This window comes from Candoia aspera, chromosome 17 (assembly GCF_035149785.1).
Source record: "Candoia aspera isolate rCanAsp1 chromosome 17, rCanAsp1.hap2, whole genome shotgun sequence".
In the NCBI taxonomy this organism is placed as follows: domain Eukaryota; kingdom Metazoa; phylum Chordata; class Lepidosauria; order Squamata; family Boidae; genus Candoia; species Candoia aspera.
The window spans coordinates 337,599-360,589 of NC_086169.1; the positions used below are offsets into that span (position 1 = coordinate 337,599).

The 22,991-nt window shown below is 57.0% G+C and overlaps 2 protein-coding genes across 3 annotated transcripts; one reads left to right on the plus strand and one right to left on the minus strand.

Annotated features, from left to right (window-relative positions):
* The first annotated feature begins 4,174 nt into the window (after positions 1 to 4,174).
* KCNJ9 (potassium inwardly rectifying channel subfamily J member 9) lies at positions 4,175 to 6,105 on the plus strand. 2 transcript variants are annotated; one of them, XM_063316664.1, is made up of 3 exons: positions 4,175 to 4,204; positions 4,289 to 5,108; positions 5,723 to 6,105. In XM_063316664.1, the coding sequence occupies exons 1-3, from the start codon at positions 4,175 to 4,177 to the stop codon at positions 6,040 to 6,042; spliced, it is 1,170 nt and encodes a 389-aa protein (XP_063172734.1). In that variant the 3' UTR covers positions 6,043 to 6,105. The 2 variants fall into 2 exon arrangements, with proteins under 2 accessions (XP_063172734.1, XP_063172733.1); XM_063316663.1 differs by having other exon boundaries at positions 4,175 to 5,108.
* A 3,738-nt stretch (positions 6,106 to 9,843) lies between these two features.
* On the minus strand, positions 9,844 to 17,026 carry IGSF8 (immunoglobulin superfamily member 8). Its single transcript, XM_063316972.1, has 6 exons — positions 16,852 to 17,026; positions 13,741 to 14,115; positions 12,441 to 12,911; positions 11,610 to 12,035; positions 10,331 to 10,735; positions 9,844 to 9,992 (listed from the first exon to the last, which is right to left on the minus strand). The coding sequence occupies exons 1-6, from the start codon at positions 16,919 to 16,921 to the stop codon at positions 9,877 to 9,879; spliced, it is 1,863 nt and encodes a 620-aa protein (XP_063173042.1). The 5' UTR covers positions 16,922 to 17,026; the 3' UTR covers positions 9,844 to 9,876.
* Between the last annotated feature and the right edge of the window lie 5,965 nt (positions 17,027 to 22,991).

A 22,991-nucleotide genomic window follows, 5' to 3' on the forward strand; every position in this document is an offset into this window, starting at 1 on the left:
GGAGCAACAAGCATTATGCACCCAGAAAGAGCTGAGTCTTTGCCCACAAGCTTGGCTTTATTGATGATGAGGAGGGGTGTGGTGTTCTTGATATATTTGTGGTTATCATTGATATCTTACACCAGCTTATCTCACTGATTCTGCCCCATCTTGGAACTCACAGCTAAGCATTTGGACAAATAAATTCTCTGGCAACTACAGTGCTGCCCTGCAGCTGGCCTCATCCTTGTTCCTTGTTCCTTTGATGTTCCAAAGCATCAGAGACCAAGTGTGTTCAGGGACAGTCAAGGCTCTTCTTCTGCTACTAGTCATTTGGAAATGGCTTAAGCAAAGGTGGTGCAGGATGGTGGATGTGGCCACTGCACTGTGTTTCTGTAGCTGAGCAGCTCTGTGGACAGGGACCAAATACTTGCAAGGAAAAAGTAAATTCTTCCTTTAAACTAGGTTGTTTTTTGTTTTGGCAACCAAAAGTACATGATTTGCCATTCCTTCTTCCTGAATGTTTTCTCAGACTAGCCCTCAGCCATGGGATTTCCTAGTGGTCTCCTATCCAAGCGTTAACCAGATCTAACCCCTTAATTTTTTCAAGACCAGCCCGGGCTAACTAGGAACTGCCAGCAGCTGTAGCAAGGACACTCTAAAGGCTGTATCCCCTGCAATTTGGGCAATGGGCCTTCAACGTGCTTGGCCGTCTCTTGGGAGCACGCAAGGTGCTTGGCTGAGCTCTCACAGGTTCAGGTCAAAAGTTGGCTTTGCTTTCACCACAGGTCGACCCTCCTTTGTTTTGCTCAGATCCTGGCAAGGGAGGAAGAGATTCTCTCCTGTGTCACCCAGATCACCTGCCTGGGCAGGGTGCGTGTGTGAGAGGGTTGCAGCCAGAAAAGCCCCCCTGGCCCAGGGGCAAAGAAGCATAAATTGCCAGGAAACAGGGGAATCTCTGGAGCTCAGCACCTGCCTCGCCTTCCCCAGAACCAAAGAAAGCGGAGGAAGGTGAATCTGCTGCCTTTCCGCCTCTTTTAGGAGATGCCTCTTTCTCCCTCATGGGCCCATTGCAAGGGCTGTCAGGAGGCTGTGCCAGCTGGGGATTATGGCAGTTGTAATCCACCAGCCCCACAGGGACCGTGGCTGGGAAGCATTGGTCTGGTGGTACCCAAACCCATAAACTACCAGAAAGGAGCCTGCTCCTCTCCATTGGCGGCTGGTCGAGGGATCTGGGCACCACAGGTTTTAATGCGCATCCCCGTGCAATTCAGCATCCCAGCCGGAGGACGTCCAGAGCAGTTGCCTTGGTGACGGCAGGGAAGAAAGGGTGCCTGGGAAGGGGGTAGATGACACACATCGGGAGGGAGAGAGAGAAAGAGAGATTGGGCTCGGAGCTGAGCTAAATTTAGGAGGAGGAGGAGGAGGAAGCGGGCCCGTGCGGCTGGGTCTGGGCTGCACCCCCGGCCGCGGATGTCCTGCAGGCCGCGGACGAGATGAGCGTGCGAGGCGGAGCGGCTGCAATCGCCGAGTCCGGAGCGCGGAGCCGTTTCAGCACCACCAGGTGAGGACAGCTCCGACCGCATTGCCGGCGCGGGCGGGAGGTGGGAGGTCGGGGTCCCCGGCCGGGAGGGGCTCCGCCCGAGCGGGGGGCTTGCGCGCTTGTCCTTCCTGTTCCGGGGGCTTCTGAGGCCCCCAATTCGTTGGTGCCTTCCTTTCGGCAACCAGGGCAGCGCGAGTTCTGGCGCCTTCTGGTGCGTCCTGCGTTTGGAACAGCCATCCTGTCAGATCGGCCGTCTTTGGTGAAATTCCGGGGAGCGGGTGGGATTTGAACACAGGTGGGCTCCCCCAGGTTATGAACCTAAAGGGTGTGTTGGGCTTGCAAAACAACCCTGCGGAGCAGGAACAGTAAAAGCAAGGGAGAGCTTGTTCTTGAGAGAACCCTATGGCTTTCTCCTATGAACTTTACCGGGCTTTCTTTCCCATATGTATGTCAACGTGATTATTACTATTAGTCTTATTTCCTAATAAGAACAACCAGGCTAAATAAAGGACATTTCTCACAAACTTTGGAGGAACCCAGACTCCATAGCCAGAGAGATTTGGGGCCTGGTGGGAGACGAGGCAGTTTGGGCCTGATGTGCTTCCTGTAGGCCCCGCTCAGCACCAGGGGTCATTTTATGGGCTTCAAAAAGGGCCACAGCCCTGCGGGCCCCTGGCATAAGGGTTGGGTGTGTGGGAGCCCGCTGGCCAGCATGACCTCCACCCTGGCCTTGTTCCTGCAAGGGGTGGGGAACACGGAGCCTCAGCTGACCTCTTCTGGCATGCAATGGAGGGGGATGGGCCCAGGCTGGGTGGGAAGGCCAGTAGGCTACTATGCCTGTGGGGGTGGTGATGGTGGGAGTGGGGGTCCTGCTGAGCATCTAAACTCCCCCCCTCCATAGAAACACACTTGATTCTTGGGTGGTATGGGGCCTCAGTGCCAGGATGTTCCCAGGAGGCCTCTTCAGTCCCCTTTCTCTCCCCCATTCTGAATATGACAGAAAACTTGCCATGGAGGCTGAGCAGGGAGCCCCTCCTCCATTTACCCCTGCAGCTGCCAACTCACTCCCTATCCTCTAGGGAGAAAGGGCGGAATGAATAGGGTTTCATGAAAGTCCAGCCCTGGAAAAATGTAAATGGGATATTAGAATGAAAAAGGACTTTGCTAGAGCAGAGAACAGGCCCTTCTTCCTGCAGCAGCCAAACTCACTCTGAACATGGTGAGAAGCTGAAAACACTTCCCGGGCAACCTCCCCTCCTCAAACTGCTGGCATTCGGATGGCCGCCAACCACAGAACTTCACCTGACCCCATCACCACAGAACTGCCCACTTCCTCCTCCGTGGGTTTGCCCAGTTTCCTCTTTTTAAAACCAGCAGCTTGTCTAGCACGAGTAAATTCCCCAGGCAGCCAGCCTGAAAGCAGGCACTGATTCACCTGCCCGGAACCTGTGGCCCAGCAGAGTCACTGGATACCCTGAAGCCTCGTGTTCAAGGGGGGAGAGAAGCCTCTTCTCCTCTGTTCTGTTCTACACACTTCTCTTTTTCTCTCCACCCAAATGAAAGGTTCTCGTGTTTCAGACTGGAGCTTCCCCCGCCACTACCTGGTCAAGGGTCACCCGCATCCCAAAGGAAAAGCCAGGAGAATATTGACAGAGGAGGACCTTTGCTCATTTAAATGGCGCAACATCAATCAATTTCACAGTGTGGGCACTGTGTAAAAATAGCACGCCCAGATAATTGGAGAAGGCCATCTGGGTTTTTCTCTGCTGCTGGAGGTGCCCTCCACCTTCATTTCTCCCACTTGCCTCGCAGAAAGTGTGCCCTGCAGAAGAGCCGCCTAAACAAGACAGGCCGTGGGGAGCGCAGAGACAGGAGGGGGCGGGGCGGGTGAAATCCAGCTCCATCTTCCAGGGATATCACCCCACCAGCCCAGTTCTCTGGTAACTCTTTTGTGCATAGCAAATATTGCCACCAACTAAAGCAGAACCATAAATTTTTGCTGGTTTCTTAATGGGTGGGTGATGCATCCTTTGGAAGAATGGTAAACTTCTAGGCCTCGTGGTGCTAACTGAAAATATTAAACATGCATCAGGAGCAGCAGCTGCTGTCTGTAGTCTTCCTATCGCCCGTTCTAAATGCAAGAATACATTCAGCCTTTGGCAAGTGTACGCTGTGACATTTCATGGCTACTCCAGCAGGGGTGAAGGTTTTCTGAAGAGAGCCATTGGTAGACAGCGCCTGCAAAAATGGCTAACACAACCCTGGCCAGTATTTGTAGAAAAAGAGCGGCCTCGGCGTTGAAGGCGTCTTGTTCTTATAACTAACTCTCCACCTGCTGAGCATCTGCAGACACGCCAGAGGCCTCCTGGGAACACGGCCCAGTTTTCAAGCTTTGCTTTCTAGATCAGACTTCCCAGGCTGGTGCCCCCCAAATGTGGTGGACTCCCCCTCCTATCATCCCCTGCCAGCCTAGCCAGGGGTTTAAGACAACTGCTCCAAAACGCAGCCTGGTGCCACCGTGCTCAGTTTCCTCCGTATTGCCCCAGAGAGATTATTACTTCCCACCATCTGTACGATTCTGTCACGCCATCCACCTCACTCTTTGCTCTGGCCTGTGTTTTCTTGCAGACCCGGAGGACGCCCAGTGCTAAGATGGCCAAGGAGAACTCGGCTTTCTCTGCTGTGCCCAAGACCCCCACCTCCGAGTGCAAAGCCCCCCTCCCCTCCCACTCGGTCAAGTCAGCAGCCCTGCGGCGCCTGGGTGAGGGCCCCGAGAAAGCCGAGAAGAAGCGAGGGCGCCAGCGCTACGTGGAGAAAGATGGGAAGTGCAACGTCCAGCACGGGAACGTGAGGGAGACCTACCGCTACCTCACCGACATCTTCACCACGCTGGTGGACCTGAAGTGGCGCTTCAGCCTGCTGGTCTTCATCCTGGCCTACGCCGTCACGTGGCTGTTCTTCGGCCTCATCTGGTGGTTCATTGCATACTGCCGGGGCGACCTGGACCATCTTGGGGACGACACCTGGACCCCCTGCGTCAACAACCTCAATGGCTTCGTCTCGGCCTTCCTCTTCTCCATCGAGACCGAGACCACCATCGGCTACGGGCACCGGGTCATCACCGACAAGTGTCCCGAGGGCATCGTCCTGCTCCTGCTGCAGGCCATCCTGGGCTCCATGGTCAATGCCTTCATGGTGGGCTGCATGTTCGTCAAGATCTCCCAGCCCAACAAGCGGGCAGAGACGCTGGTGTTTTCCTCCCATGCCGTCATCTCGCTGCGGGATGACCACCTGTGTCTCATGTTCCGGGTCGGGGACCTGCGCAACTCCCACATCGTGGAGGCCTCGATCCGGGCCAAGCTTATCAAGTCAAAGCAGACCCAGGAAGGGGAGTTTATCCCACTCAACCAGACGGACATCAGCGTGGGCTTTGAGACGGGCGATGACCGCCTCTTCCTCGTCTCCCCGCTGATCATCAGCCACGAGATCAACGAGCACAGCCCCTTCTGGGAGGTCTCCAGGGAGCAGCTGCAGAAGGACGAGTTTGAGATCGTGGTCATCCTGGAGGGGATGGTGGAGGCCACAGGTGGGTGCCACGGGCTTCCTGCTGGGGAAGCAGAGCTGCCGAAAGAGGGTGCCCTTCCCTGAGGCCAGAACCGCTGGGGGGAGGGCAGGACAGGCTTTCTGAGGGTGGGCAGGCAGGTGGCTGCAAGGAGGGCTGGTTGCTGGCCGTGGAAAGCCGCTTCTGCTCAGGGGTCTCGCCTTTTTCAAGGGAGGTGTCTCTGGCTTTGACCCTTAGCCAGTGGGGGGGGGGGCGGAGGGGAATGACTGACATCTTTTCCTGCTGAATTCGTGTCCCTCCAAAGATGGCTAATCTGCATCAAGATTGTTTTGGAAAGAGCCCCCAGCCTCGTGGGTGTGAGAAGTGGCCCCTCTCCCAATTGTCCCCACTCCACCCAGCACCAAGAGCTGGGAGAAAGCAAGCAGGGAAGGGAGGGCCTCACTCCCCTCTCCCCCTTCCCACCTCTTCCGCAGCCCCCCTTCCTTCGCAGGGTGTTCAGGAGGGCAAAGACAGGGGGACCCCCCCCAGCTAAGCCAAGCCCTTCTGCAGAGCTCACGGCTGAGCCTGGGGCCGAGGCAGCTGACATAGGCCTTGACCTGTTCCCTCCCACCCATCCAATTCCCCTGTTGTCCACGCAGGTATGACGTGCCAAGCTCGGAGTTCTTACCTGGTGGATGAGGTCCTGTGGGGACACCGCTTCATGTCAGTCCTCACCTTGGAGGATGGATTTTATGAGGTGGATTACAACAGCTTCCACCAGACCTTCGAGGTGCCCACCCCCAGCTGCAGCGCCCGGGAGCTGGCGGAGGCTGCAGCTCGCATGGACGCCCACCTCTACTGGTCCATCCCCAGCCGGCTGGACGAGAAAGTGGAGGAGGGGACGGAGAAGGGAGAAGAGGGGGACAAGGAGAGGAACGGGAACCTCACCAGCACCACCGAGAGTGAGTCCAAGGTTTAACAGGCAGCCAGGCTGGGCAGAGTGAACTAGAAAGCCTGGGCTGTGGCAGAAGATGCCCGGGGATGGGGGAGCCATCCGGGCAAATGGAGAACGGGTGCACTTGGCTGGTTTGGACCTTTGTCTTATCAGCAAGGACTGTGCAAAAGAGAGTCTTCACTGGGAAGCCGTTCCTAAAAACGCTAGCATGTAGGGAAGGTTGGCCAACCGAAGCCACCGGGAGGCGAGGTGGAATTGGAAACAATATCGGGGGGGGGGGGTTCCAAACCCATTGCAGCTCTTGGAGGGCTCCATAAAGGCACCCGTGTGGTTTTCTCAGCAGCAAGACTGAAGGGCTTTTGCCCTTCCTGCTTCCTGGACTTCCCAGCCCAGCCTAGCCTAGAGTGCTGGTCGTCTCCCATCCAATGCCTAACTGGGCCTGACCCTACTTAGCTTTCTGAGCTCGGCCAAAGTCTCTGACGGGGAAGAGACCCCCAGTTGGAAAGAACAGCATGGGGGCAACACAAGTGGCATGCAAGAGGAAAGAAGGGCTGAGGTGACAGCTGAAGTCTCCCCCGCCCCACCGATGTCTCCACCAGGCTCTCCTCCTCCTCCACGCTTGCTCAGCTTCTCCCCCAGCAGACTGCATTGCTTCCCAGAAGACAAATATTTGCACAATTTAGGCAAAGTTTTAAAAAACTGCAGAGATTGTTTTGGGCATGCCAAAGACCATCAAGGTCCCCAGGGAGGATGCATGGAGAAATATGACCCCAACATGAAGTCTTGGCGAGTTTTTTAAGCCTTGGCAAGTGGCTTAAAATCATCTTGGCTGGAGTCACGGAAATGGCCAGCAAACAAGGCCTCTTCGATTAGCGAGTTTTCCCCACCCAGCAGACCCCAGTATGGCTGGCTGTTTTCCCCACAGGACAAGAAAATAAAGGGAGGGAGGGTTGATCTATGATATGGACTAGGAGACATATTAACATTCCATATTTTGAAATAAACCTTGCTAGACGAGTTGTGCAATTTTTCAGTGATTAATCAAGGAATTATGCATCTGCGTATATTTGCATATGAGACTGAAAAATCCAAGTAGGGTTATCAGGAAGGTTTGATTTTTAGAGTACACAGAATATGTGCAAGAAAGGTGTATCAGACGTTTGTGGGCTCTTCTTCCATGTGCCTTAAAGAGCCAGGGAAGCTTATGAAACCTGGAATAGATGTTACTTCCAAATGATTGCCCACCATCTCACTCTCATTCCTTAGAGCTGTGTCCCTCTTTCCCTCCAGGAGCCCAACAGGGTGGAGATTGCTCTCCTTCCTCATCACTTTCCCCACAACAAGCCTGTGGGGCAGATCAAGTGGGGAGGAGCGATGCCTCCCTGACCCGCGGAATGAATGGTTGCCTGTTCTTTTCCCTCCCCTGGTGTTTTAGGCTCAGAACTAGGCAGACCCTTTGGGAAACTGGCCTTCTCTGGCAAGGAAAGGTGGTTTACAGGATTGGCACTGGAGAATGGGGGTGGGGGGACTGCACTGCATTTCCTGAAAGCCTATTTTGGGCACACACACACACCCATCATTGCTGGGGAAGAGCTGCAGGCGGTTGTGTTGGGACTCAGTTGTGCTGCCCTGGAGCGCCCCCCTCGCCCCTGGCCAGGGAAGGTACTGCAGCTCCTCCCAGGGGCCCACAGCTTGTGTCTCGGAGATAGATCCGCCCAAGCAGCCGTGATGGGGCCAAACCCTGGGGCCGAGGACCCCCCTTGCCCCAAAGCCACTGCAAGGAGACCCTAGGCCTAGAGGGTTTGGCCAACTCCCTCACACTGGACGCCTTTGTGAGCAAACGTAGCCTTAGGACAGCCAGGGACATTCTTTGCCTCCGCGGCCCACCCCATTTGGATGAACGAGCCTGTGACTTCAGACATCTCCATCCTGTCCCATTTGGCATTTCTTCTCTGGGTGCCCTCTTGATGCACTGGGACTGCAACTCCCATAGTTCCCAGCCTGCCTGTTTAGAGGAATGCCTCCTCTCCCTGCTCTGGCCCCTCTGGCTTCTTGGTGGCCAGGCCTCAGAAGACTTGACACACCTGGGGCAAGACTCTGGGGTCCACATTTTTATTAAAATCCCACTTGGGCTTGTGAACATTATTTCCAAAATCCCTTGCAATATTTGACTGCTTCTCCCTTCCCCAAACAGGGAGGGCCCCCCGTTTTCCTTTAAGCACCCCTGGGCGCCAAAGCCTCCTGGCTGGACAGGTCTCACCCCCTTCCCTCCAAGCTGGACCTGGGGCAGCAACAGGCAGAAGAAACTGCTCCACCAGGTGGGATGCCACTCTGCAAACCTGCCCAACGCCACTCTCTTGGGATGGGTGCTGCAGCCGCGGCAGAGCCTGGAGCATTTCTTGCAGGCAATGGAAACCTGAAGGGGGGGCCAACCAAGGGTCTCCCCTTGCATGCACACGTTTACATACAACACAAACTACACAACAATGACTTGGTTCGCTTGGTGGCACAACTGCCTTTCCCAAGAAATCCAGGGATGCCTCCTGGGATCAAGTGTTTCAGAAGTTGGCAGAGTTGGGCAGAGACAAAGCCGCTGCCTGGAAATAGCCTGGCTGGCAGAACATTGCTGCTGAACCCAAAACAGATGTTGGCCCCACTCTTCTGCTTGGTCTCTATGTCCTGGCACTTCTGCCAGGCAGCCTCAATGGGCCCAGCTCCACCACTGGGGTGCAGGCCTGTTGCTATGGGATCAGGGACTTCCGCACCAGGAAACCGAGGCTGGGGAGGGGGGAGGCTCAGATCCGCAGAAGGCATGGCATGGGGGGGAAGGTGTCCCTGATCCCTAAAACGGTTTCTTTGGCACAATCCGGGCATCAGAAGGTGGCCGCTCGTTGCTTTGGGGTGTCTGGTGGGTTTCCAAGGCAGGGCATTCCTCCCGCTTGAGCTTTCCTTAGAGGATGGCAATTGATTCTCCCAGCTGGCCTCCACTGGACCTCGCTGGAGTTTAGAACATCTCAAAGCCTCCAAGCTCATCACTTGCTCTTCGAGAGGCCAGCAGTTTGTGGAAGAAGAGGGGGAATGTCCCAGCTGTCCAGGCCTAGGTGAGAGAAGTCCTTGGAAAAAGCATGCACCCCACGCGAGCGGGGGTTCCTCCCCTGGCTCAAGCAAGCGAGAGACCCTGCACCCTAGTTTGAAGAGGAGAGTTCCTTCTGGAGAGCCGAGAACGCAGCCAGAATCCATAAGGGAGAGAGAAAGGATGGAAGAGCTGCCTTGATGGAGCACCAACATTTTAAAGACGACAGAACAGAGCAACAGGAGGGGTCCGCAAGTGGAGAGGGGGTCAGGGGTGAAAGACAGCAGGAAGTCCATCCCCACCAGCCCTCAAGCAAATCAGACTGTGAAACTGACACAGAGCAGAAACATCGGGCTCAGAAGAAGCATCTCGGTAACTAGCAAGACTGAAAAGATATAAACGTGCAGAGAGAAGACATGATACAGACAGATCACCTAAAATATCAATTTGTATATATTGGGGGGGAAAGCAAGTGATTTGCAACCATTGGCGAAAGACTGAGACTCTCCTAAATTAGGCAAGCGCCAAATGCCACCTTGTGCCCCCAGGAAAGCGGCTCAGTCTCAAAATCTCCAGAGCCATCTTCAGAAGCCGTGAGCCCAGGGTTCGCTGCAGCCCTGTAGCTTAGCCCTTTCGGCCAGCTGCTCCTTTCGGTGCATCCCGGCTTCTCGGAGCAGCTTCTCCCTGTGCTTGGCATTTGGGGCCTGCCCAGAATTGACTGGCAGCCCCTCTTCTCGGGACTGAGCCCCCAAGTTTCAGCTCACCTCCATCCGCCCGGCCCACTTTCACCTCTTGCGCAGCCTCGCCATGAAGCAGCAGGTGACCGAGACGAGGATGGAGACCCCCAGCAGGAGAGCGCTGGAGATGCCGACGGCCAGAGGGACGATGAGGGTGTCGATGGCTGAGGAGGCAAGCAGAAGAACGGCATCCGGCCCTCAGGTTCAAAGGCACCCCCTCTGCAGGAGGAGCAGGCAGCAGCAGGCAAGTCCAAGAGGGGCCTTTCGTGCTCCCTTCCTGCCACCCTCCAGCCCCCTTTCACCGCCTTGCAGCTGCGGCTCCCGCGAGCAGCAGGATCTTCAGCCAGGCTGCTTCAAGGGCATCACTGATGTGCCCCAACCCTGCCCACGTTCCGGTTTGCCACTGGGGGCAGCTGCAGAACCCCTTGGGTGGGGGCTTTGAGAGGAAGGACCGAGGAGGGGGAGACTCGGGAAAGAAATGGCTCGCCACGGCTCTACTCACGCAGCGTGTACGGATACATGGTGACCACGTTGGACTTTGCCGAAGCGGCCTGATACCAGCTGTGGTCAGGCGAGCGCACCCAAGCCGTCACGGTACAGTAGTAGCCCCCCTCGTCGGACAGCTGGACCTCATGGAGACGCAGCCGGTGGCTCCGCGGCCCCACTTTGTCCACGCTCATGGCCCTGCCAGAGGGCCGCTGCTGCAGCTGGGCCACCCCCTCACGGTCCACGGTGGCCAAGATGGCACCAAGTGGGGGGGAGCCCTGCTGCGGCCGCTCTGCCCACCAGCCGAGTGCCAGGTGGACCTTCTGAGCCGATTCCACCGAGACGTTGCATCGGACGTCGGCCGTGCCCCCACGGTAGAGGGTGGGGGAGGGCAGCCACGCCGTGGCCTCCAGCGCCACTGCTGTGGGGAGAAGGAGGCACCCTGAGAATGGGCTGGAGTCCAAACACCCCTCCCACCGGGGCAGGAGGGGGTCTTTGCTAAAGGTTTCTGCTCGTCCCTCTACAGACAGATCTAACAGATTAATGGAATTCATTATCATGGATTTAATTACAGGATGCCCAGCAGCCCTGAGAGTATGGCCTCTGGGGAGAGGAATGGCCTGACAGGGAGTAGCATTTCCCACCTTCCGCTTCCCTTAAGTGAAGCCTGCTGACCCCTTCTTTGCCACCCGATTTTTAAAATCAGCTCAGACTGAAGGGCGGCCCAGTACGCCGCTTTCTTTTAGCTGAGCATGCCTCAGGAAATCCAAGAACGATGGTACAAAATGCAGAAGGTGAAACAAGGTCATTATAAGCCCCTGAAAGTTAAATACCCTTTGAGCCTACCCCTAAACCGTGGTGAAGGGGGGGGGTCTCTCTCTCTTGCCAAGGAGTCTTTCTAAAACCCTTTTGAGTGGTTCCAAGGCTGCAATGATATCTGACTAGGGAGCAGCAGCCCACAGAGGCCTCTGGAATTTAGCAGGTTATAATTATAATCCTGTCTTTCTTTCCTGATTGGGTGCACACGAATTATGGTTAATTACTGCCAAGATCTTTAAGTGTTCCAAAGAGTCTACAAAATCCAGGAGAATTTGATCGGTCCCTCTGTAGATCCCAACCCAAGAGAAACGCTAAAGCAAATTTGGAATCTTTGCAGACTTCTCAGGAAATTAGTTTAGCTGGACCAGCGGTACAAAACAGCATTTCAAGGGACGGAAGGCAACCTGACTTGCCCAAAGACTACGCAGCCCACAGGAGGAGACCAGAGTTAGCTTGGCAGCAGAAGAGGGAGCTACCTTCGGACTTGATCTCCACGCTGACCGCCTCTGAGCTCACAGTGGCCAGTTGATGTAGCTCTACGCCTGGAGAACGCGCAAAGGCCTGGACCCCGCAGCGATACAGACCCACGTCCGCCGGCTGGGCCGACTCTATCCGCAGCAGGTAAGTGCCCAGGGGGGAGGCCAGCTTCTGCAGAGATATGTGCCTGGTGCCCACGTTGTGGTTGGCGTAGTTCTCACCCAGGACAAGCCCTCCGCTGGCCTCCAGCCTGGCAACAAGACGCCCTTCCCTGGCCGCATCATTCCTCAGCTCCCAGCTAACTGCAAAGGCAGCGTGGGGCAGGAGGAGGAGGGGGGCTCCAGAGATGTTGCAGAAAAGCTCCAGGGCTTCTCCAGAGGTGAGGAGGAGTCTGGGGGGGCTCGCAGACACCGACAGCTGACTCGCTGGAAGCACAGCACAAGGAGCAAAGGAGGTGGGGGGGGGAAGGACCACAAGCCCCGTCCCTCCCCAGAGTTTAGAACACATAAGGGTCCCACATGCACATGCGCCACACCCCACTGCTCAGGTCCCAGAGGTCCCCTTCAGCTCCATCACACCCTGGTGCCCCAACAGGGAGACCAGAGTGTCTTGCGTCAAGAGCGAAGGGAGACGCTGCCAGGAGGGAGAAGGCTGGTGCCCACTCTGAGAGAAAGTGGCAAGGCCGAGAGGTTATGAGGGATGCCCAGCATGTCCTCTTCAGACAGAGGGGAACAGCTCAGAGTGCCCCCTTTGGAAACGAGGAGTAGGAGCTCCGTGAGGCTCCTTCCCCCCAGAGCTACAAAAGGGTATTTGAGGGAGAACAAACCCACCTACGCTTTGGACCCGGACATGAGCCAGCACTACCCGCTTTTCGGCAATCTGCTGCCAGCTGCCGTCCGGATCCTGGATCCACTCCCCTGCGGCACAGTGATATGTCCCGGAGTCCTCTGGCCTGAGCCGGCCCAGCGCCATCTGGTACTGCTGGTCGCCCAGCTTGACCAGCGAGAGCTCGCGGCCCGAGTGCCGTGGGGCGAAGCGTCCGGCCACTTCCAGAGCGAAGTCCCGCCGCAGCCCGATCACCTCTTGCAGAAGCGGCAGGCTGCCGGGTGCAGAGAAGGCAAAGGAGGCCGAGAGGTGGGTGTGCTGCCAAGTCCCACTGGCCACTGAGCACGTGAGCAGGAGGTCCTGGCTCTCCAGAAGCACCATCTGGGGAGGGGAAGCTGCTGTGGCCCCCCGGCCCTGGAGAGGGGGCTTTGCGCTGGAGGGAGAGGCAGCAGAGACAGAGAGCCGGTCTGGGATAACTGGGGCAGGAGCAGAAGGAAAGGTAGAGGAATTCTGTCAGTTTTCCTGACCCCGAAGCGGCAAGCCCCTTCCCACCATCTCTCCTGACCCCCTGTGATGATTAACTGGTTTGGGTCCCATCCTGGAGCAGGACAGAGCTAAAGACTTACAAGCTGGTGTTCAAGTTTATGTCTTTCACAAACCTCATTGATTTTTCTCTCGTCCAACACCACTTTCCCAATGCTTGCACATATAATTTAAATTCAAATTGTTTTCACTGAATTACACATGGCTGCTGGCTAACCAGGTCGACTAAAACGCAAAACTAAAATGAATAAAATATCCTTCCAACACGGAGATGTCGCTGTTGGGCTTTCCGGTGTGCAACAGCATCTCCGATCAAGAGACGAACGGTTTGCGACTCCAGGAGCACCTCCCAGCCTCTGGGGTGAACTGTCTCCGAGGTGGACCGTAAGGGGCGACCAGCTGCAACCCCGTTATGGGCTGGTGGCAGGAGGGGGGCCAGAGCAAACCCAGGCCGAGATCCTGGCCGGAACAGCAAGGGGTTCTCCCTCTTCCCAAGTCTTGATCCCGCCTAAGGCAAACTGAGCCACCGTCCTGCAGCCAACCCTGTAGATCCACGACCCCGGCTGGGTTACTAGAGGCTAGGTCCCTGCCCCACGCAGCTTGCAATCGATAACCTGGCAGAGCAGTGCTAATGGCGAAAGGGGAGGCGGGGCAGGCAGAGGGAGCAGATGGACTCATTTCTTCCTCCAGCTGCGCTGAACGACCATTGCTGTATCCCAGCCTGGGGAAGCCCAGCCTACTGCACGAAGATGGCAGGCATACCTCTGACCTCCACCTTGGCACTATAGGTGCCCTGGTATCTGGAATCCGTGGTAGGCGTGTAGCACTCATAGACCCCTGCATCCTCCATCCGGACCGCCCTCACGCGCAGCTCCACAGCATCGCCCCGAACGCGCAGGATGGAGATGTTGCCGGCCTGCACCCGGGGCCCAAAGATGGCATAAGGGAAGGTGGGCTCTTGCGTGCTGACCAGGCCGATGGAGATGTCGGGCGCCGACGGGCGATACAGAAACCACTCAAACTGCTGCAGAGAAGGGCCTTCGTACCCAGAGACGTTGCAGGGGATGGTGAGGGTGGTGCCTTCCACACGGTACCAGGGCCCCAGGGGCAGGTGGACCCTCCTTGCGCCACTGAGGGCTGTGTGGGCAACGGAGCAGGGTTAGCAGATTTGCCCCGGGCACCTTTGGCTTAACTGTAAACAACCGCAGGCCACAAGCATAATTAGGCCAGTAAGAGGGGACAGCCATTAAGTAAGCATCAGAGCATCAGCAAACGCCATCCAGGGATGGGAACGCTGCCCTGCCACCACAGGTCCGTCCGCACAAGGAAACACGCACAGCGAAGAGGGCGCACGGCTCTTCTGCTTGCCATGGGGAGAACGGCTGGAAAGCAACAGAGCACCTCTGTGGCTCTGGGGGCAGCGAAGGGGAATGCAGGACCCAAGTGACAGAGGAGGCCCTGCGCCTTGTCTGAGGAAGAGACTTTCATTGAGGAGGGCACCCGCTCTGCCATCCTGGTGCCCTTCCAGAATGTCCGGCTGGAGGGGCGGGGAGGGGGAGGGCCCTTTGCAAACAGCCTCAGAAGAGCCCTAGAAATTCTTTGCAGCAGCTGCAGGGTTCGAGGCTTGGAGCTGCAAAACCTTTCCCTGCAGGTAAAAAGCTGGAGGAAAACCCTCTGGGCTACTCTGCGTTTCGCAGAACTGAAGCTCCACCTGGGCTTCTTCCAAGAGACACCCCGCCACCCTGGAGGCTCGGCCTGGATTTAGCCAGCCGAGAACCCCACCGCCTCCCTCCAGCCAATCAAGAGGACAGGGCCTAATTCCATAACAGACTCATTAAGCGAAACCAGTCCTCCAGGGACCGGACTTGGCGAACAGCAGGTGCAAAGGGCCTTCCCTCCCTTGGCAACTGGGCAAGGGCTGGGAAATGAGGCCTCCTGCAGGAGAGACTTTACTTATTTTTCTGCTAAATTTTCATGCCGCCCAACTCCCGGCGACTTGCCTGGGCAACACGCAGCCTTCTCAGGCAGAGCCCCAGCCTAGCTCCTTGCTTGCTCCTGTCCAGCCACCCAGTGGGGAAGGAGAGTCATGCATGGGGGGGGGGGGGGCAGCAGGGAGCCTGGAACAAAATCCCAGGCAGCTGGACTGGGCCACGTATGGACCCCCCTCCCCAGCTGGCCCTTGCAAGCGTGAATGCGTGCATGCACGGACCTCTGGGCTGCAGAGGCTTGTGGGAGAAACGGGTCAGCCGATCCTAGCTCAGCTGGCGGGGGGGGGGGTGCCCATGTGACTGCACAGTGGCAGATTTCAAAAGCACCTAATCTCAGCAGGGCAAGGCCATTCCACTGGCCTTCCTAGAGCCACGAGGAAGGCTGTGGTTCTTCCCAGGGTCAGAGTCAAACTCCATAATTTCCCGCTGCAAACTGCTGTTACACCTTTTGAATCTGCTATTGAAAGGACTGTTTTTGCATCACTCTGCCAGTTAAATTTCCAGGAACCTCAGTGGAGAAATGTACTCGAGCTTCTCAGAGAAGCTGCTTGTTGTTGTTGTTGTCTCGTCTCTGTCTCCAGTAAACAAAGAGCATTAGGGGCCTTTTTTGCCCAGCTCTGGGGACAAGAAGAGTGTCCCTGGGCTCAGCTGCAACAGGGAAGGCAGAACAGGAGCACTTCAGGTAAGCTGGTGAGTCTGCATTCCCAAGCACTTTCATGCCACTTCCAAGCAGCTCCCAGCCCCTAAAATGCAGGGTTTCCTTTCTCCTCTGCCCTGATTCACATCTTCCACGTTCAGGATTAAATCAATGCAAATAAATTAACCACTCAATCCTCAGAAAGCTGTTATCTGTTCTCTCTTGCTATTATTATTATTACTATTACTATTATTATCATTATTGACATTGTTCTCCCCTCTTGTCCAAGGATTAAGAAAAACATGAAGGGAGCTGGCAAAGTCACTTGATGCCCCCACCCCCCAAGCCAAATCTCTATGGAGCAATAGGTTGTTCCAAGAGAGATCCCTGTCTGCCATTTTCCAGTTAGGCTCACTCCTGCTGGACTGGACATGCCAACTGCTGGAAACCACTTAGCCTTATGACCACAGTCACTTAGAAACCCTTGAAATAAATAGGCAGAGAAGCCAACCCACCCTTGGCCAACTCAGCCAGTTCTTCTGCATTGCCTTCTATTCCCCTTAGCCACAAAAACACAAAGTCAAGCCTCCAGGGACAGTCCAAATCTACCTTAGAGGCTTCTGATCCTCCAGGCAACAAGAGACTGGAATGGGCACTTCTTGGGCCTGTCCAGCGGGGAGATGGGAGATGGGAGAAAGGAGGGACCCCGGCACATCCGGGGAGATGCCAACCACCTCGGAAAGTGCTGGCAGGCTGCAGCTTATGGCTGTCCGCGGTGGCAGGCTTGGTCTGAGCCACGGAGCCTTTGCCTGCCCCCGCAGGAGGGAGACCGGTCCGGGCAACCTATTTCTACCCCTTGTGGGGGGGCTGGGCTGGGCCAGGCTGGGCCAGTCCCCCCGGGAAGCCAAGATCCCCCACCCCCACCGATGCCCCCCTAGCGTGAAACGCTACGAGCCACGAGAAAACCCGCAGCTCAGGCAAGTCCCAGGCCGCGAGGGTGGGGAGGCGGAAAGCGTCTCCGGGGACGCAGAGCCCGGCGGGACAGCTCCTATCAAGCGGGGCCGGGGGCTGCGGAGTCCCGCGCCTCGCCTGCAGGAGAGCAAGCCAAGGCTAGCTGCTGTCTCTCGGCCCGCTAGGCCCGCCAACCAGCCCGCCTTCCTCCCTCTCTTCCCGCCGCGGCCTCAGCCAAGCGCCTCGGCGTGCCTAGGGAGGACGCCCCCCCGCGCCCCGACAGCCCCTTCCACGCACCGGCCAGCGGGAGGAGGAGGAGGAGAAGGAGGAGGCGGCGGCGGCGCATCGCCCGCGCAGGAGCATCCATGGGTGGCCGGGGGAGGCGACGAGACCCGCGAGGCGGCGCTGCCCGGCCGCACCCTCTCCACGCCGCAGGGATCGGGGACGCGCGCGGACCGGCTCCTGACCGGCGCGGCGGTGGCGGCGGCTCGCTTAACCCGTCTGGGCCCAGGCGGTGCGGGGGCTCGGCTGACTAGCCACGCCTCCGCCGCCGCCGCCGCCGCCGCGCGCCCGCTGTTCCAGCGGAGAGACGGGGCGCGCGCGCGGGTGGTTGAGCTGAGACCCCAGGCGCGGGCCGCTCGTGCATGCTCAGAGCCCTCGCGCTCGCAGGGCGGTAGCTGCTGGCTTTCCCTCCTGCCGGGGCGCTCCGGAACGAGCCGGCGAAGTGGGGCGGGGGGGGCAGGCCGGAGCTCCGCGCGATGGCCTGCCCGCGGAGACCTTCCTGAGCGGGACCCTCGGCCGGCCAAAAGCCACGCGCACTGCAGCAGGTCCCGCGGCCCCCGGGGGGCGCCAGACGCCGTCGCAAAGGCGGCAGTTCGTGGGGAGGAACCAGGATCCGGAGCAAAAAACCCAGAAACCCGGGAGCACCCTAAACGCGGCGAAGACGGGAGGCGGCCGAAGAACGGCCGGAGCGGGGAAGGGGGCCGGTCACAGGCGCCATCAGAGCACTGCCCAGCCAGGTTCCTCCCTTCTCCCTGGCAGGGACCATTCCTCGGTGAAATATGTCGGTGAAGATTCTCGGTCCTCCAGGTGGAATTGCCTGTAGGTTGAGTCATGGCCCCTGGATGTCTTTCTTTCTGGTAGCAACGTTTCCCGGCTTGTCCAAGCGGCTTCTTCACTCCCGCTGCGGAAAGCTTGGTCTAGTCTGGTCTAGTGGTTGAGGCAACGGGCTAGAAACCGGGAGCCTGTGAGTTCTAGTCCTGCCTTAGGCACGAAAGCCGGCTGGGTGACCTTGGGCCGGTCCCCCTCTCTCAGCCCAGCCCACCTCACCTCACAGGGTTGTTGTTGTGGGGAAAACAGGAAGAGGAAGGAGTGTTAGGCATGTTCCCCGCCTTGAGTTATTTATAAAAAAAATAATAGTAAAGGCAGGATAAAAATTAAATAACTAACTAAACTCCTCAATGCAAGATGTGGCGGTGGCCACCAGCTGAGCCACAAACCACACAATGTCCGCCATGTTCAAAGGCAGTCTCTGCTGGCTATCGGGAGCAAAGGGCGAGGCCCAGCCCTGTGGAACCAAAAGCTTGGGGAGATGGTGGACTGGACCGACTGGCCGGTCTTAAAATCAGATCCGCCAGAGGGGGGCCCAGGCTCAGGGTGTCTTTGAATGCCTAATTCCTTCACAACACCCCTGCAAGAGGGGCAAGATTGAAGGTTGGATCCTGGCTGGATCCTCGGGCCTAGTGTCGCCCCTGCTCGTGGTCCTTCAGAATCACAGCCCTGCGGGGGTCACTGTTAGCAGTCCCCAGCCTGGTTATCTTGGTGGGGAGGGTCCCGCTGGGGGGCCTTGGATCCTCCAGAAGGCAGGAGCCCCCACGGTCTCCTCCATCGCAAGTGTCGTCTTCCGTCCCACCCGGGCCTGCCCTCTCTGGAGAGGGAGGGAGCTGCCAGGGCTGAGCTCCCCCCGCAGCCAAACGGCCTGCGGGGCCAGGTCTCTCAGCCCCTTCCCTGCCGGGGACTTGGCGCTCTTTCACGTTCACAGCACCATTTATTTATACAGCTTGGGATTGGGGGGGGGGGGACCAGCCCCCTCTCACAGTGACATTCTTTCCTCTCCAATTCTTTGGGAGCTGGGCTACGTCTCCCCACCCCCCGCTGCCCAATTCCCCCAGCCCAGCCTGCAGCCTCCTTCGTTTCCCTGGTTGCAGATGTGAAGGAACAAGACCGCAATGTTCCCTTCATGATGGGAATCGTTTGCCTGCCAGAGCTGGGGCTGCCGAAGGAGTTGCCCCACTTTCGCAGAATAGAAGAGCTGAAGGGGCCCAGGGGGCCAGCCCAGCTTGGTGCCAGACTGCTGAAGAAAGCCGGCGGGGTGGGTGGGTGGCTGGACGGCCGCCCAGCCCTGCCTGAAGCCATCCGACGAAAGGAGCCCGTTCTTACCCCTTCCAGCGCACACGCTACCCAGGCCTGCCCCTCCTTCCCGGGAAAGTCTTTCTGGCTCCCCCATTGTCTCGTCCCCCCAAGCACCAAGAAGAAGGGACAAAGGGGGCTCCCTAGGGGGTTCAGCGGCGATTCCCGGGTTTCGTGGCAAACGTCCCATTGTGAAACAGGAGGCTGGATCCCATCCTGACTGCATCTAACCCCAAGTCCTCTGCACGCACTCGCATGCAGAAAGCTGTTCTTGTGAAGAGGTGCCTGGAACCAAAGCTTTGTGGCTTTGGCTCCAACCATCTGGCTTTGAAGCTGCCCCCCTGCCTGGCAGGTGCCACCTGGAGACTTTCTCCTTCCGTTCTCGGGAATTGGTGGGTCAATTCATTTATTTGATCCAGGCCTCTTTTCATTCCGTGCCCACTTGGGAATGCTGGCAAGGGACGGGCTAAGTGCTTTCATTCTGTCTGGCGCACCACACGGCCCTGCCAGAACACAGGTCTCTCACATCCCCCCCCCCCCAGTTTTTTTCCATGCTGATGCCACCAGCTTCCTAGGAATTACAATGGAGGCCCAGATCCTCTCAGGCTGAGCCCCTCCTCCCTCTCCATCCCACCAGGGGTTCCCTCAGCATTCTTTGGGTCAAGCGGAAGAAGCAACTCTTCTCGCAAAAGTAAACATCAGAGAGAAATGTGAGTCGTCCCAGAAGCAAACATTTTGTCTTCCTTGACATGACATGGAAAGATTTGGGGGGGGGGCAGCAATTCTCCCCTCCCTCCATATTAACAGCAGTGTAAAGGGGCCTTGATCCTCCCACTGGAAAAGCCATTCGGGCCAAAGGCTGGGGTGCTCAAGCTTTGGATTCCTCCCTTCAGGCCCCCAAAGGATATTTCAGCACCCAGAGCAATTTCCGTGATCTGCCCAGCTTTCAGGAAGCTGTTCTGGCCTCTTTGGGGGAAATTGGTGCAGGATGGAAAAATGTTCTTCCCTCTGTTACAGTGCTGGAGAGTTAGACTGCTGTGGACTTGGCACCGAAAAGGAAAGTCTATTGTCAACACGCCACCCAATTACAGAATGCATTGCAACAAGACGCTCCCAATTTCTGACCATTTGAAGAAGATTAAGTAAATGCACGGAGGAATTAACTGTATCAGCCTGGACTGAATGCCGCCCCTCTGTCCAAAGGCGGGGCCTTCTGAATACCAATTCTCAACAGTCTTTCTGCCTCACTTGCAGCCATCGCTCCTCTAACCCCCTTGGGGGGCCCACCAGTTGTGCCCCCTTCTGCTCTCTTTGGCAGCTTACCTAGCTGGACCATGTTTGATCCCCCATCTTGGGGGTATGCAAGCCTTTGATTTCACAGACGCAGTGTCTCAAATGGGGCAAAACCCCACTCAGCCTCGAATGGGATTTTTCCCATGGCTCTGATCCCTGGCACAAGGGGCTCCGGGCAGGCAGGTTCTGGCCAAAGGAATGGGCCTTAGGAATGAGCGTCTCTGGCATATTTTTCTGCTGACACCGCAGGCCTTGGCGAGACCCGATTGCACAAACAATGGCATTCAGGGCCTCCTGCAAGGAAGAAAGCCAGAAGCCCAGGGCAAGGCACCCGCTGGTGTCCGTCCGGCATGGCTGTCCAGAGCGAATCAGCAGGCTTTTCCGTGACCAGGACGCCTGGCCAAGTTTGCAGTCTCAGTGGGGAAGAACAAAACAGCAAAAGGAGAGCCGGCTGCATGCAGATTCCGTACTCCTCCACCCCACCTCACCCCTGGCTGGTCTTGATTCTCCTCCCTGACCTTGATGCAAGTTGCTTCATCTTGCCCACCAGCCCCCGCGGAGTTTTGAAATGCAGGAAACCAAATCCTGTTGCGGGGGCTGCCTTCTGTGCCCTCCCAGGCACATTTGAACACTTAGAACACAACACCCTCCCGGCCACTCCCCACTATGCCACCTGATTGCAGGAAGCCCCCACCCCACCCTGGAGCATTGCCTCTTCCACGTGATCATCCTGCTGGGCACAGAGGGACGCAAAAGACAACAAAAACACCACACTGACAATAGCACACACACACACAAGATGACCCAGGACACTCTCTTGGTCCAGAGGCACAAGGCATTTTTGGGAGAGAAGGAGGCTGTTTTCCTGCCGTTCCAACAGCTGCTCGCTGCTTCCCAGCCTTAGAACCACCCGCAGGGCACACCGAGGGAGCATCATCTTGCCAGGAAACAGGCCCCGTGAGAAAGGAAGGGGAAGGCAGCGTTCCTGTCTCTCGCTTAGCAAGGGTCCTGGGCCCCTGTGCAGCAGGGAAGCACTCTCAGGATCTAACCCAGGGAACTTCAGGCCCCCCCACCATTGTGAAGCCGAGGAGAGCCTCGATGGGTCAGGCTGAAAGGGTTGCCTCTACTCGCCGCGTCTCTGCAAAACATCCCTGCCAGGGAGACCCACCTTCGCCAGAGGAAAGGGAGACCCTCTCTGGGGCAGCAGCTTTGGAGCTTCTTTGAGAGGGAAAGGAAAGGGAGAGAAAGCCATGTGGGCAACTGACAAGGCTGTTTGTAAACACTCGGGGTTCATTTGTATCCAGTGGAATATTTGTTTGCTTAAAACTTTACTTGAAAAAGCAATTAAGTTTCTCTTTGGCAAGAAGCTACACGGAAATGAAATGTTTTTAGGAGCAGCAGAACACACCTGACCCCTCCCCTCCCCTCCCCACCCAGCCTTAACATAAAGGGGCTTCTGGAGATGCCAACGAAACGGCAACGCTTGAGACACACAGATCCCCCAACACACAAACACACCAGCCTCTCTGGGATGCACAGAGCATCCGAGGCTGGTTCTGGCTCCAAAGTGACATTTCAAGTTTTTTTTTTCCTGCCCTCCAAAGGCATATTAAAAAGAGATTTGGAAATAAATAACCCAGCCTCTTGCTGTCCCTGGAGCTAAATCCCTCTGGAGCAGCAGGGAAGGTCAGATTTCATTAAAGTCAGGAAAACGTATTTTCCCAAGGGCTGGCTGGAATTCTTCCACCCTTTTCTGCTGCCTTTGCTCTCCTCCAGCTACGGGACCCCTGCTCCCACCCCCACGCTGGCACAGAAGCCTGTGTTTGCCAGCTTGCCTGCAGGGTAGCCCATCCAGAAGAGCTTCCTTTTAGGCCCTCGTCCCAGAGTGCTGTGGGCCCCCCTTCCCCCGTATAAGCGGCCTTGACTACTAGGATTGGGTCACTCCAAACCGGGGAGGTCGAGCGAGGGTCTCTCATGGGCAGGTCAAGATCTGGGAGGCCAGAGAGACCCTCTGCAGGTTTGGCCCCCTTCAAAGCGTTGTGAGACTTTCCTTTCCCTCCAGCAAGCCCCGGGTGCTCTGTGGGGACTGACCCTGAGAAATGTGAAGGGGCGTCGTCCATGCCAGGGTAGGTGAGGGTGGGGGTATGGATTGCCTCTTGCCTTCTGCCCATAAGCCTTTGGCCCAGTTGCTCTTCTGGCCTTTCCCTCCTCAGCACCATCAGCTGTTCTTTGAAGGAACGAGAAGAGATTTGGGGCAATGTTTCCCCACTTCTCTGTCAAAGTGGACCGTCTTTTGAGGCCCTGTCGCTAGCTGTCCAGAGCAGTGTTTCTCAACCTTGGCAACTTTAAAATATGTGGACTTCAACTCCCAGAATTCCCCAGCCAGCAACACAGACACCATTCTCCCAGAGCGAGGCTGAGCCCAGCCCCAGCCCAAAGTAAGAAGACAGAAATCTTACATCTTCCTGAGGATTGCAGCTTGTGCTTTAAAAACAGAGCAAGTTTCTAGCCCCCATGGTGGAAAAAAGGCTTGGTGGCGGGGGTGGGGGGAGGTGGAGGTATGTCTTATGCCAGCTCAGGTTTCAATGTTCTAAGCTGCATATGGGGGGAGAATCCATGGGTCAGTGGGAGACCCCTTCCTCAGGGCTGGGGTTTGGCTCTCTTGTGGGCCATTTAATCCCCAGACTGAGTTCTGCCAGCACGGGGCTTCCATGGAAGGCCAGCTTAGAAAGAGA